This window comes from Microcaecilia unicolor, chromosome 3 (assembly GCF_901765095.1).
Source record: "Microcaecilia unicolor chromosome 3, aMicUni1.1, whole genome shotgun sequence".
In the NCBI taxonomy this organism is placed as follows: Eukaryota; Metazoa; Chordata; class Amphibia; order Gymnophiona; family Siphonopidae; genus Microcaecilia; species Microcaecilia unicolor.
The window spans coordinates 228208054-228221744 of NC_044033.1; the positions used below are offsets into that span (position 1 = coordinate 228208054).

The 13691-nt window shown below is 47.8% G+C and overlaps 1 protein-coding gene across 1 annotated transcript in view; it reads right to left on the reverse strand.

Moving 5' to 3' along the window:
* Positions 1-519: 519 nt before the first annotated feature.
* LOC115466348 (butyrophilin subfamily 1 member A1-like) overlaps positions 520-13691 on the reverse strand; it is a 148201-nt gene continuing 135029 nt past the window's right edge. The window contains exon 9 of the mRNA XM_030197537.1: positions 520-1064. Coding sequence (XP_030053397.1) covers positions 520-1064 — 545 coding nt within the window. The remainder of the gene's footprint in view (positions 1065-13691) is intronic.

Sequence of the window (13691 nt, forward strand, 5' to 3'; positions counted from 1 at the left end):
GACCCCTCCTCACATTCACAGGCTCTGATTCCACCTCTCACTCTCACTGTGCTACTGAGACCCCTCCTCATATTCACAGGCTTTAAAGGGACCTCTGTAAGCTTTACATTCTCACTGAGCCACCTCCTGACATTCACAGATTTTAACTCTCATTGTGTTACTTAGACCCCTCCTCACATTCATAGGCATTAAACTGACCTCTGTCACTCTCACCATGTCACTGAGACCCCTCCTCACATTCACAGGCTCTAATCGGACCTCTCCAGCTGCTATTGAAATTTCAATCATTTTCTTTTGAATACTCTAAAATTGTTTTATTGTCTTCATTAATATTTTTTATTTATTGCTTCAACGATACATTTTCTTTATAAAGTTAGTCTAAGTTTGGAAAATCAGATCACAGATTGTATATAATGAACCTGAACAGTACCACTCACAAGTAACACTCTATGATTCTTCTTATCCAGGTCTGAAAAATCAACTCCCAGATTATATATCAGACCCCTGAGTCTGGCTCACTCATTCCCAGTCTTGCACAGAGCGGATTCTCAGAGCGCCATCATTTTTATCGTCTTTCTTGAGATAAGGACTGAAATACGGCCAGAGTTTCTCAGTGAAGGTGTCGGTGAAGGTGAAGAGATGAGATTTATTATCTGCATTGTAAAATGAGACCTTTCCTCCCTCATAGTCCAGGAAAATCCCCACTATTTGGAGTCTCACTCGCAGGTGGAGTAGAGTTTCAAGGGAGGTGCAGGCCCAGTATTCATCTCCATCTCTATGTATCACTGCCCAGTATCCATCCTTTGGTTTTAGTGTGATCCTGTCCTTCCTGCTCACAGAATCTTTACAAACCCCCAAATCCCAGTCAGTCTTGTCTCCCACCTCCACCTCCCAGTAATGCCTCCCTGAGGTGAAGCTCTCATACCCCAGGATACAACAACAAAGATCAAATCTCTGGGGATTGTCCAGCAGGTTCTGTTTTGTGCCTCCGTTTCTGACACTTTTCCGATCCTCAGATAGAATCAGTTTGGGATGAGCAGTTTCAGGATCCAGAGTCACATTCACTGCAGGGAGGAGACACATTAATAAACATGTGCAGAGATTTCTCAATGGCTGTTCACATACCCACCTCTCCTTGGCAGGTTCACGCACTCAATGAGAGACACTCTGCTATTGGTTATCATTCACTGACAAACTTACATTTTCTCACATGTGGGTAGACGCCAATCCGCGTCATCTGGTCCGGCAAAGTGAAAAACAGAGCTTTAGTGAAATGCGAGCCACGCTCCACTGCGCATTCGCGAGTGCCTTCCCGCCCGCCGTGCAAATGCGGTTGTCTCAGTTTAATTTCAAAGCAAAGGAATAAAAATAAAATAATGAAGGAGACAACTCAAAGTGGAGGTGGGCAGAATTGTGAGAATATGAAGCCTGCTGTCCTCGGAGAATATCTGTTACAGGTATTTTCTGAGGCTAAGAAGGCTTGCATATTCTCACGTGTGGGGAATTTCTTGCATCCAAGCTCACACAAAACAACAAACAGTGGCCAATTGGGCCTCGCAATGGTGAGGACATAATACAGATTAACCTGAAACTATATACAATCCGAATGAAAGTGCAGCCTGAAACAAAATAAAATGGGCCTAGGAGGGTGGAGTTGGATTCTAGACTCAAAAACAGATTCTACAACACTGACTGCCCAAACCGACTGTCGTGTCGGGTATCCTGCTCAAGGCAGTAGTGTGATATGAATGTATGGACTAAAGACCATGTTGCAGCCTTACAAATTTCCTCAATGGAGACTGACCTCAAGTGGGCTACAGATGCAGCTATGGCTCAGACATTATGAGCTGTGACATGACCCTCCAAAGCCAGGCCAGCCTGAGCATAAGTGAAGGAAATGTAATCTGCCAGCCAAATTAAGATGGTGCGTTTCCCGATGGCAACCCCCATCCTGTTGGAATCAAAAGAAATAAAAAGTTGGGCGTACTCTCTGTGGGGCCTGGTCCGCTCCATGTAGTAGGCCAATGCTCTCTTGCAATCCAAGGTGTGCAAGGTGCTTTCGCCAGGATGAGCATGAGGTCAGGGAAAGAATGTTGGCAAGACAATCGACTGGCTCAGAATGAACTCTGACACCACTTTCAGCAGGAACTTAGGATGCGTGCGAAGGACTACTCTGTTATGATAAAACTCAGTATAAGGTGCATCCACCACTAAGGCCTGAAGCTCACTGACCCTATGAGCTGAAGTAACAGCCACCAGGAAAACAACCTTCCAGGTCAAGTACTTCAGATGGCAGGAATTCAGTGGCTCAAAAAGGAGGTTCCATCAGCTGGGTGAGAACAACGTTGAGATCCCATGAAACTGGCGGAGGTTTGACAGGGGGTTTTGACAAAAGCAAAACTTTCATGAAGTGAACAACTAAAGGCTGTCCAGAGATGGGCTGACCTTCTACACTTTGATGATAAGCACTAATTGAACTAAGGTGAACTCTTACTGAGTTGGTCTTAAGACCAGACTCTGACAAGTTAAGAAGGTATTCAAGCAGGGTCTGTGTAGGACAAGTAAGGGGATCTAAGGCCCTACTCTCACACCAGGCAGCAAACCTCCTCCATTTAAACGAGTAACACCTCTTAGTGGAATCTTTCCTGGAAGCCAGCAAGACACGGGAGACAACCTCCGAAAGACCCAAGGATGCGAATTATAGGCTCTCAACATCCAAGCTATGAGAGCTAGAGACTAGAAGTTAGGATGTAGAAGTGACCCCTTGTTCTGAGTGATAAAGGTCGGAAAACACTCCAATGTCCACAGTTCATCGGAAGATAATTCCAGAAGAAGAGGGAACCAAATCTGCCTCTGCCAATAAGGCACAATCAGAATCATGGTTCAGTTGTCTTGCTTGAGTTTCAACAAAGTCTTTCCTACTAGAGGTATTGGAGGATAAGCATACAGGAGGCCTGTCCCTCAATTGAGGAGGAAGGCATCTGATGCTAGTCTGCTGTGGGCTTGAAGCCTGGAACAGAACTGAGAAACTTTGTGGTTGGTCTGAGTGGCAAAAAGATCTAGCGAGGGAATGCTCACGCTCGAAAGATCTTATGGGCTATGCCCATGTGAACAGACCACTCGTGTGGTTGAATTATCCTGCTCAATCTGTCAGCCAGGGTGTTGTTTGAGCCTTCCAGATAAGTGTCTCAGAGAAACATGCCGTGAAGGCGAGCCCAATGCCACATCTGGACAGCTTCCTGATACAAAGGGTGAGATCTGGTGCCCCCCTGCATGTTGATGTGATACATTGCAACCTGATTGTCCATTTGAATGAGAATGATTTGATGGGACAGCTGATCTCTGAAAGCCTTTAGAGCGTTCCAGACTGCTCGAAGCTCCAGGAGGTTGATCTGAAAATTCGTTTCCTGAAGGGACCAAATTCCTTGAGTGCAAAGCCCACCTACATGAGCTCCCCATCCCAGGAGAGATGTATAATGCCAGCACCTTTTGTGGCTGAGGAATTTGAAATGAAAGTCCCAGAGTCAAATTAGATCGAATTGTCCACCATTGAAGAGAGTGAACAAGCTCTGGGAAACTTGGATGACATCTTCCAGATTTTCCATGTCTTGATACCACTGAGAAGCCAGAGTCCATTAAGCTGATATCATATGGAGACATGTCATGGGTGCAGGGGCGTAGCCATGGGTGGGCCTGGGTGGGCCCAGGCCCACCCAGTTTTGGTTCAGGCCCACCCAGCAGTGGAGGCAGCGGAGCGGAGGGAGCAGGCTGAGCTCCGATCCCGCATCTGCCTCCCTCTCTCTCACGGCAGCATAGGCGCCCCGTACCAGCCCGCCACTGCCCCACCCCCCGCCGCCGCACCACCTTTAAATATTACAGTTTTGCTGGAGTCGCGGGCAGCCGGCATTGAAGACATCGGCAGGCTTACGCCGGTTCCAGCAGCCTTCCCTCTTCCCTCATTGCAAGTCGGATGATGGCTCCGCCCTCTTCTGACGTATTTCCTGTATCTACGAGGGCGGAGCCATCATCCGACTTGCAACGAGGGAAGGGAAGGCTGCTGGAACCGGCGTAAGCCTGCCGATGTCTTCAATGCCGGCTGCCCGTGACTCCATCAAAACTATAATATTTAAGGGGGGGGCAGGAAGGAAACAGGGCAGACGGGAGAGGAGAGGAGGGTTGCTGGACATGGTGGAAGAAGGGGAGAGGAGGGTTGCTGGATGGAGGGAAGGGGAGAGGAGGGTTGCTGGATATGGTGGAAGAAGGGGAGAGGAGGGTTGCTGGACATGGTGGAAGAAGGGGAGAGGAGGGTTGCTGGATGGAGGGAAGGGGAGAGGAGGGTTGCTGGACATGGTGGAAGAAGGGGAGAGGAGGGTTGCACATGGATGAAGAAAATAGGCAAAAGCTGGATCCACTGGACAGTCAAGTTTGCGGAGGACCCAGCTTTTACTTACGGATGTAGGACAAGAAATGAAGAAGAAAGGCGGAAAGTAAACAAATAAATGGAAAGGAAGCCCTGGAAACGGAGTTAAGAGGACAGATAGCAGCAGAATCGGATACTGGGCCAGCATGATCAGAAAAACAGTCACAAGACAACAAAAGTAGAAAAAAAATCATTTTATTTTCATTATAGTGTTTGGAATATGTCCACTTTGAGAATCAGGTGCTCAACATTAAAAGTTTATATTTATTTACTTATTTATGGCATTTTATCCCACATTAAACATGAATTAAATTGGAACCTGGGATCATTTAATTTTTTTTTCCTGGAGACAGTAATGCATTGCCCCCCCCCCCCCCCAGGCTCTCTCCCCGGCTATAGCCAGCTCTGCAATTTTGAGGGGAGGTGCACAGGTGGATGGGGGGGGGTGCAGAGGTGGACCGGGGAGAGAGCCTGTTGTTAAACATTTACCAGCACACCACTGTCTAGTGCCCACCCATCCAACCTGTTGGCCCACCCAAAAATTGACTTCTGGCTACGCCACTGCATGGGTGTAACATACACTGTGGAAGCCAAGCTGCCCAGCAATCTCAACATCTGCCAAGCTGTGACCTGCCGAGAGGCTCGAACCTTGGAGGCCAGTGAAACAAGGTTGTCTGCTCTGACCTATGGAAGGAAGGCCCGAACCTTCTGCGTATCGAGCAGGGATCCTATGAATTCCGTTCTCTGTACAGGTGGAGATGGGACTTGGGGTAATTTAAAATGAACTCTAGTAGCTTGAGCACCCAAATAGTCAACCGCATAGACTCCTGAGCACTGTCCTCTGAAGTACTCTTCACCAGCCAGTCATCGAGATAAGGGAACACATGGACTCCCAGTCTGCGTAGCGATGCTGCGACTACCGCTAGACACTTGGTGAAGACCCTGGGAGCTGACGCGAGGCCAAAAGGCAACATGCGGAACTGAAAGTGATGTGCTCCCAGCTGAAACTGAAGATTCTTCTGGTGAGCAGGAAGTATCGGGATATGAGTGTATGCATCTTTTAAGTCCAGAGAGAATAGTCATTTTCCTGAATCATTGGGAGAAGGGTGCCCAGGGAAACCATCCTGAACTTTTCCTGGACCAGAAACTTGTTCAGGGCCCTTAGGTCTAGGATGGGACACATCCCCCATTTTCTTCTGCAAATGAAGTACCTGGAATAGAATCCCTGCCCTTCTTCCCCTGGTGGAATGGGTTCAACCGCATGGGCCTTCAGAAGGGCAGAGAGTTCCCCTGCAAGTACCTGCTTGTTCTGAGAGCTGAACAAATGAGTTCTCAGTGGGCAATTTGGAGGTTTGGAATGCCAATTGAGGGTGTATCTGAGACGGACTAGTTGAAGAATCCATCGGTCAGAGGTTATGAGAGGCCACCTTTGGTGAAAAAATTTTAACTTATTCCCAACCGGAAAGTCATCCGGGACAGACACTTTTATCTCAGCTATGCTTTGCTGGAGCCAGTCAAAAACCCGTCCCTTGCTTTGACTGGGAAGCAGCAGGGGCCTTAGTTTCATGTTGTTGAAAATGAGCATGCTGGGGCTGAGATTGGGCAGGTTGGCAAACCGAGGGAGTGTACCTATGCCTGGAGTACTGGAATAGTAGTAGGGAGCATCCATCAACTTGCCAAAATACCTCCTAGATGAGGAGGTAGATGCAGAAGGTGTCCAGTGGGAGAGAGAAGAGATAGTATCCGTGTGTTTCTTAATCTGGTCAGCGACCTCTTCAACCTTCTCTCCAAAAAGGTTATCCCCCCCCCCTGGCAAGGAGCATCCACAAATCTCTGCTGAACAGAATATTCCAAGTCAGAAACAAGCAGCCATGAGAGTCTGCAGAGTCTGGGAAGAGATCCTGGATGCCACATCAAAAGTGTCGTAAGTACCCCTGGCCAACAACTTTCGACACACCTTCTGCTACTTGACCAACTGGCGAAAAGGCTTGGCCTGATCCAGGGGGAGCGTATCAACCAAGTCAGACAGCTGTCGCTCTGAGTTCCACAAGTAAATGCTCGTGAAGAGCTGGTAAGACTGAATATGGGATATGAGCATAAAGGTCTAGTATATCTTTCTCCCAAAAGAATCCAAGGTTCTAGCTTCTCTGCCTGGGGGAGCTGAGGCATAGTACTCCTGGCTCTTCTAAGAGCGGATTCAACCACCATGGTGTCATGAGGCAACTGAGGCCACATAAAACCAGGCTCACCGTGGAACCGGTACTGGGTGTCAATCTTCTTCGGGACAACAGGGACCAACAGAGGGGATGCCCAGTTTCTCACAAGGACTGCCTTGAATACCTCGTGAAGAGGAGTCATCACAGCCTCCTTAGGAGGAGAGATATAATCCAGGACCTCGAGCAATTTGGCTTTGGGATCATCCTCCACTTCTTCAAGGAATGGAATAGCCTCAGCCATTTCCCTCACAAAAGATGGAAGAGAGACTCTCTGGTGGAGACTGTCTCCTCTCAGGTGGTGGGGAGGGCTCAGAAGGGATCCTATGACTCATCAGAGGAAAAGTATCTGGGATACTCCTCTGATTCCCATGAGCTCTCCTCCTCGGTATAGGATAAAATCTTTCTATGAGATTACCATGACCAATACCGAGCCTGCCTCGATGCCGAGGAACCAAGTCCTTGAGAACAGCGTTGAGAGACTGGCTCCCACCGAGACTCCGGTGAAGCTTCCTCCACTGACGTTGAGGGGGTGCCGGTCTGGGTGGCAGTCAACACCGGGGCTGCACCGCAGGCTGAGGCCCAGGAGGGGCCACAATGGGAGGTCTGGTAGGCACAAGTACCCCCGATACTGATGCACATCGCTGCATAAGGCCATCCAGCAACTAATGGAGCAAGGCCTGGATGTGCTCATTTAGGTCTGACATCAGGAAAAGCTGAGGCACCGGCTGGGGCGCAAGCTGCAGAACCACTGGGGTTGATATGGGAGCATGATCTTGGCTGCTTGGAGATGGAGGGAGAGCATTCCTCTAAGTGCCAATGCTTCTCAGCTGCCATATCCCTTGATGCCCGGATCTCCCGGCACCATGTAGTGAGGGAGATCGATGATGGTGCTTCTTTGCCTTCGCCCGAAGCACATCACCCATACTCCTTGGTGCCGACGGGGATGATGTCAAATCTGCCTCGGGGTTGGGTCCGATGGACGGTCCCAATGGGCCTGCACAGCAGGAGGCCTCGAGACAGGTGGAGACCCACTCGATGCCTCAATGCTCCCTGTGTCCTGAGGTCTCGAAGCAGCCATGCTTACCAATACTCCCGATGCAGGTGAAACACTCAACATCAATGCCGATGGCTGTGACCTCGATGCCAGTGCCAACGTTGAGGATCTGGTCCTGGCTCCAAAACTCTTTTGCGTTGAGCCTCTCAGGAAACCTGGGTCCTCTTCTTCATACGAAGACAGAGCACATAGAGGGGCATAATCGACCGGCGCCGGCCAAATAGATGGCGGGCATCTATATGTATATGTATATGCATATGTATATCTATATCTATATATATATAACCAATTGTATATGTACTCTGAAATGGCATAAGTCATGACGGAAAATTGTAAGCCACATTGAGACTGCAAATAGGTGGGAAAATGTGGGAAATAAATAAATAAATAAATATGGCTGGCGCCATAAAGCAACGGCAGAACCGTAATATTGAAAAAGATAGCTGGCTATCTTTTGTTTCAATAATACGGTTGGAGCCGGTCAAATGTCAACATTTGGGCCGGCTTTAGAGATGGCCGGCATCGGTTTCCAGCGATAATGGAAACTAATGCCAGCGAACTCAAAACCGGCCAAATGCAAGGCAGCATTTGTAGTGCACTGATCCCCCTGACATGCCAGGACACCATCCGGGCACCCTAGGGGGCACTGCAGTGGACTTCAAAAATTGCTCCCAGGTGCATACCTCCCTTACTTCGGGTGCTGAGCCCCCCAAATCCCCCCCCCCAAACCCACTCCCCACAACTCTACACCACTACCATAGTCCTTAGGGATGAAGGGGGTCACCTACATGTGGTACAGTGGGTTTTGGGGGTTTTTGGAGGGCTCAACATTTACCACCACAAGTGTAACAGGTAGGGGAGGGATGGGCCTGGGTACACCTGCCTGAAGTGCACTGCACCCACTAAATACTGCTCCAGGGACCTGCATACTGCTGTCAGGGAGCTGGGTATGACATTTGAGGCTGGCAAAAAAAAATTTTTTAATTTGTTTTGGGTAGGAGGGGGCTGGTGACCACTGGGGGAGTAAGGGGAGGTGATCCCCAATTTCCTCCGGTGGTCATCTGGTCAATTGGGGCACTTTTTTGAGACTTGGTCCTAAAAATAAATGGACCAAGTGCAGCTGGCGAAATGGTTAGAGCCGGCCATCTTTTTTCCATTATCGGGCGAAGCCAGCCATCTCGTAACCATGCCCCCGTCCCGCCTTCTGTACCCTGCCTTGAAGTTTGGCCGGCTCCGCGACAGAAAGCAGTTGGCGCCGGCCAAAATCGGCTTTCGATTATACCGATTTGGCCGGGTTCAGGAGATCGCCGGCCATCTCCCTATTTGTGTCAGAAGATGGCTGGCGATCTCCTTCGAAAATAAGCTGGCAAGTTAGCAGGGCTATGGTCGGGCCCCAGACACCAAGAATAGGTGTCTTTTCCCGAAATGGTCCGGATGCACTGGGTACAATGCTTGAAGCCACTAGGAGTTTTCGTGGACATGGAAGGGAAGACTGTGCCGGCCAAATCAAACAGCTTGAAAGTGACTGAAAAAGGGGCAGAGGCACAAAAAAGGGATACCCGACCAGAGTCAGGGGCTAAAGGTAGCCCATGTAGAAAAAGAAATGAAACTTAAATGCGGGCAGAAAGAAAACTAAGAAATAAAGGAACTTTTTTTTTTTTTAAAGAAAACAAAGCGAAAAATTGAAAGAAAATACAAAAAAACCAAGCTGAAGGCACTCAAAAGCTCCAAAGACTGAATGTGTGAAGAGCACTGGTAGAACGCAGCCTCTCTTCAAGCCAAGAAAATGAAACTGAGACGACCACGTTCGCACAGTGGGCAGAAAGGCACTCAAGCATGTGCAGTGGTGTGGTTCGCACTTCACTAAAGCTTTTTTACTTTGGCATAAATACCAGATCTGATTATGTGGATCGGCGTCCACCCACACATGACACATGAGAATATGCAAGCCTGCTTGTCCTCAGAAAAAACAATGTTATTGGCTAACATCTGTAATTTTACCCTATGATTCTCCTCTACTGAGCAAATGGATGAAATAAAGATTCTAATTGGTTGACTCAGTGGCGTACCAAGGGGGGGGCGGTCCGCCCCGGGTGCCAGTGGGTGGGGGGTGCTCCGCTCCCGCCGCCTCCCGTGGCCGTTCCCGCGGCGCCGCACATTTAAAAAACCGGCGAAGCAGCGTCGCAGGCAGCGCCTCGTGCCCTGCTTGTAAAAAAAAAAAATCAAATCTCCTTCCTTCTCGTCTTGACGTCTTGACGTCGACTCGGGCCTTCCAATGATGTGAAAATGATTGGAAGGCCCGAGTCGACGTCAAGACGAGAAGGAAGGAGATTTGATTTTTTTTTTTTACAAGCAGGGCACGAGGCGCTGCCTGCGACGCTGCTTCGCCGGTTTTAACGGGACTGAGGTGGGGAAGGAGAGGGGCGAAAGGGACTCGGGTGGGGGTGTTCAGAGGGGAGAAGGGGATTGGGGTGGGGGTCTCAGACAGGGGAGGGGAGAAGGGGACTGGGGTGGGGGTGTTCAGAGGGGAGAAGGGGACTGGGGTGGGGGTCTCAGAGGGGAAAAGGGGAGGGGAGAAGGGGACTGGGGTGGGGATCTCAGACAGGGGATCTCAGAGGGGAGAAGGGGACTGGGGTGGGGATCTCAGAGGGGAGGGGAGAAGGGGACTGGGGTGGGGATCTCAGACAGGGGAGGGGGAGGGGAGAAGGGGACTGGGGTGGGGATCTCAGAGGGGAGAAGGGAAGGGGAGGGGAGAAGGGGACTGGGATGGGGATGTTCAGAGGAGAGAAGGGGACTGGGGTGGGGGTCTCAGACAGGAGAAGGGGAGGGGAGAAGGGGACTGGGGTGGGGTGTTCAGAGGGGAGAAGGGGACAGGGATGGGGGTGTTCAGAGAAGGGGACTGGGTGGGGGTCTCAGACAGGGGAGGGGAGAAGGGGACTGTGGTGGGGGTCTCAGACAGGAGAAGGGGAGGGGAGAAGGGGACTGGGGTGGGGATCTCAGACAGGGGAGGGGAGAAGGGGACTGGGGTGGGGATCTCAGAGGGGAGAAGGGAAGGGGAGGGGAGAAGGGGACTGGGGTGGGGGTCTCAAACAGGGGAGGGGAGAAGGGGACAGGGATGGGGGTGTTCAGAGGAGAGAAGGGGACTGGGGTGGGGGGTCTCAGACAGGAGAAGGGGAGGGGAGAAGGGGACTGGGGTGGGGGTGTTCAGAGGGGAGAAGGGGCTGGAACTGGGGGCTGAAAAAAGGGGCAGAGAGCGAGAGGGGACAGATCCTAGATGGAAGGGGGAGCGAGAGGGAGGGCAGACCCTGGATGGATGGGAGAGGGAGGGCAAATGGTGGATTGAAGGGGCAGAGAGAAAGGGCAGGCAGTGGATGGAAGGGACAGCAGAGAGGGCAGACACTGGATGGCAGAGAGAGAGAGAGAGAGAGAGTGAAGACAGATGCTGGATGGAAGGAAGACGGTGAAAAGAAGATGAGGAAAGCAGAAATCAGAGACAACAAACTGTAAATAAAATATATATTTTTTTATTTTTTTTTGCTTTAGGATAAAGTATTGTAGATGTGTTAAATGTTTATAATAGAACATGTAAATAAGGTAATCTTTTTATTGGACTAATTTTAATACATTTTGACTAACTTTCGGAGAACAAAACCCCCTTCCTCAGGTCAGGATAGGATACTGTAACAGCACTATACTGTAATGACCCGAGGACGGAGGTTTTGGCCTCTGAAAGCTAAATGTATTAGTCCAATAAAATGGTATTATTTTACTTTCTATATTTGTTTTATTTCTATTTGTTAATTTGTAAAGTGGTGATTGGTACTTGTTAGGTTTTTTTTTTTCAAATTTACATCTGCTGTCTTTATATTTTGCACAGTACTAGGGGACAGTTTCTGTTTCTGTGGTGTTGCGTTGTATGCAGAGTCTGGCATTGGGGGTTCAGTTTAATTTTTGTCTAAATAGAAAGTTTATGATTACTTATTCTATAGTGGATTAGGGTGTATCTGTGTTTGTGAAAAAGACATGGCTTTCAGTTGGCATTGACTGTGCAGGGTCTACGATCTGTACTATTCTGTCTGGTTTCGTTTTACAATAGGTGAATTAATGTTCTAGTGCTCACTGTAGTGTTTAAGATGCTTTCCTTTTCCTTGTGTGACTCGTAGAAATGACTGCTTATGGTATGGTAGAATTGCTCTATAGGTCCTGAGTGTTTTGTATTCTCGGCATGCCTAGTACTGGATTTGGGGGGGGGGGGGGGGGGTTAAAAAATGACCGGCCCCGGGTGTCAACTACCCTAGGTACGCCACTGGGTTGACTCACTGACAGGCTGCATAAAACAAGCCTCCTCATTGGTCCCTCATGCTTCCATAGCACAATACAGTATTTCAGCTCACTCAACACTCACTGATCCCTATAGGCTGTTCTGGTCTTAGAGCTCCTAGAACTGATGGATAATTAGTATAGAATCCACTGTGGGATTTATTAGCTGGGCTTTTTCTCTTTTTCTCTTTTGAACTATTTCCCCAGTTGTCAGATATGTTTTGAGCAGTTATTTGTATTCCTGAAGCCCTTCAAAGATAAAAAAAATAAATAAATAACATTGTACATAATAAATTATTCCACAGTCTGGATGTGTCTTTTTGGAGCAATGATATCAATCAATTATGAAAGTTTAAGATTTTTCCAAAGTAAGGATTATACAAACTGTTACAAAAACACATTCTTGGTTTTATAGGCCATTTTTCTGTGCAGTAGCTTTCTATAGAAAAAGAAATTAACACAATTTTACATGGAAATTAAAACACAAATACATGCACCGGAACTTTTGGCAAACTATGCCAAAACATTTCACAAGACCCCAAAGTCATTCACAAAGGAAAAATATTCAACATAAAGGACTATTTTACATGCTCATCCTCCAATGTGGTCTATATCATTCAGTGTAAAAAAAATGTAACGAAGGATGCTATATTGGAGAAACAGGCCAGATGCTTAAGACAAGATTCAATCTGCATAGATATCACATGAAAATAGCCGGTGCCAGTCAAGCCCCCACCCCTGTGGGCCATCACTTCACAAGACCAGAACACTGCACCAGTGATTTCACAGTAAGAATACTGAAAGGTAATTTTAAAACAATACAGGAACGTAAGACCTTTGAAATAAGAATGATTGAATATTTTGACACCCAATAAACAGGACTTAATAAGGATCTGGGTTTTCTAACTCATTATAAACCATAAAGCTGTATTTCTCTGTTTATTTCTCTGTTTATTACCCTCCTCTCACCTACCAACACCCATTCTGTTAGAATATCAATGAAATGCTTTGATGTCCCCATGCATACCCCCACCCTCCCACACTGTCAGTCTGTCAAAGTAATGCTTTCATGTTTCTCTTATATATACTATCTGCTACCACATTTGCTTATTTCCGATCTGACGAAGAAGGACAACCTTCGAAAGCTAATCAAGAAATGTATTGTTATGTCCAATAAAAAAGGTATCATCTTATTTTCTTTTCCATGTTTTATTTTGTTTGATTTCTATTGATAACCTTTAAGAGTGGACTAACACGGCTACCACACCTCTCTACTTAAGATGGAAGATACCGCATACAGCCGCATGAAAAAGCAAATGAACAAACTTTTGGAAAAAGAAACAAAAGTGAACAGCCATCTTTACTTTCTGACAATCTGCAAGAAGAATGACATCATTCCCAAAGGACTGAGGATCAAAACTCCTTTGGCTACCACTTACAATTCTGACTATGCAGAGAAAATCTGCAAACGCACTAGTCAGAAACTAAGAAATGAACTCATACATCAACTCTACAAGAAAAAGAGAATAATACAAACCCAAAGGGATGAAATCATGAGGAACATGGAGGAACTCCATCCACACCATAGGAACCAACTTAAAGAGGACCTACATAACATCCGTACAAAAGAGAAAAACAACACATGGCTATCCGCAAGAAAGAAATAAAGCTATCTTTTCTC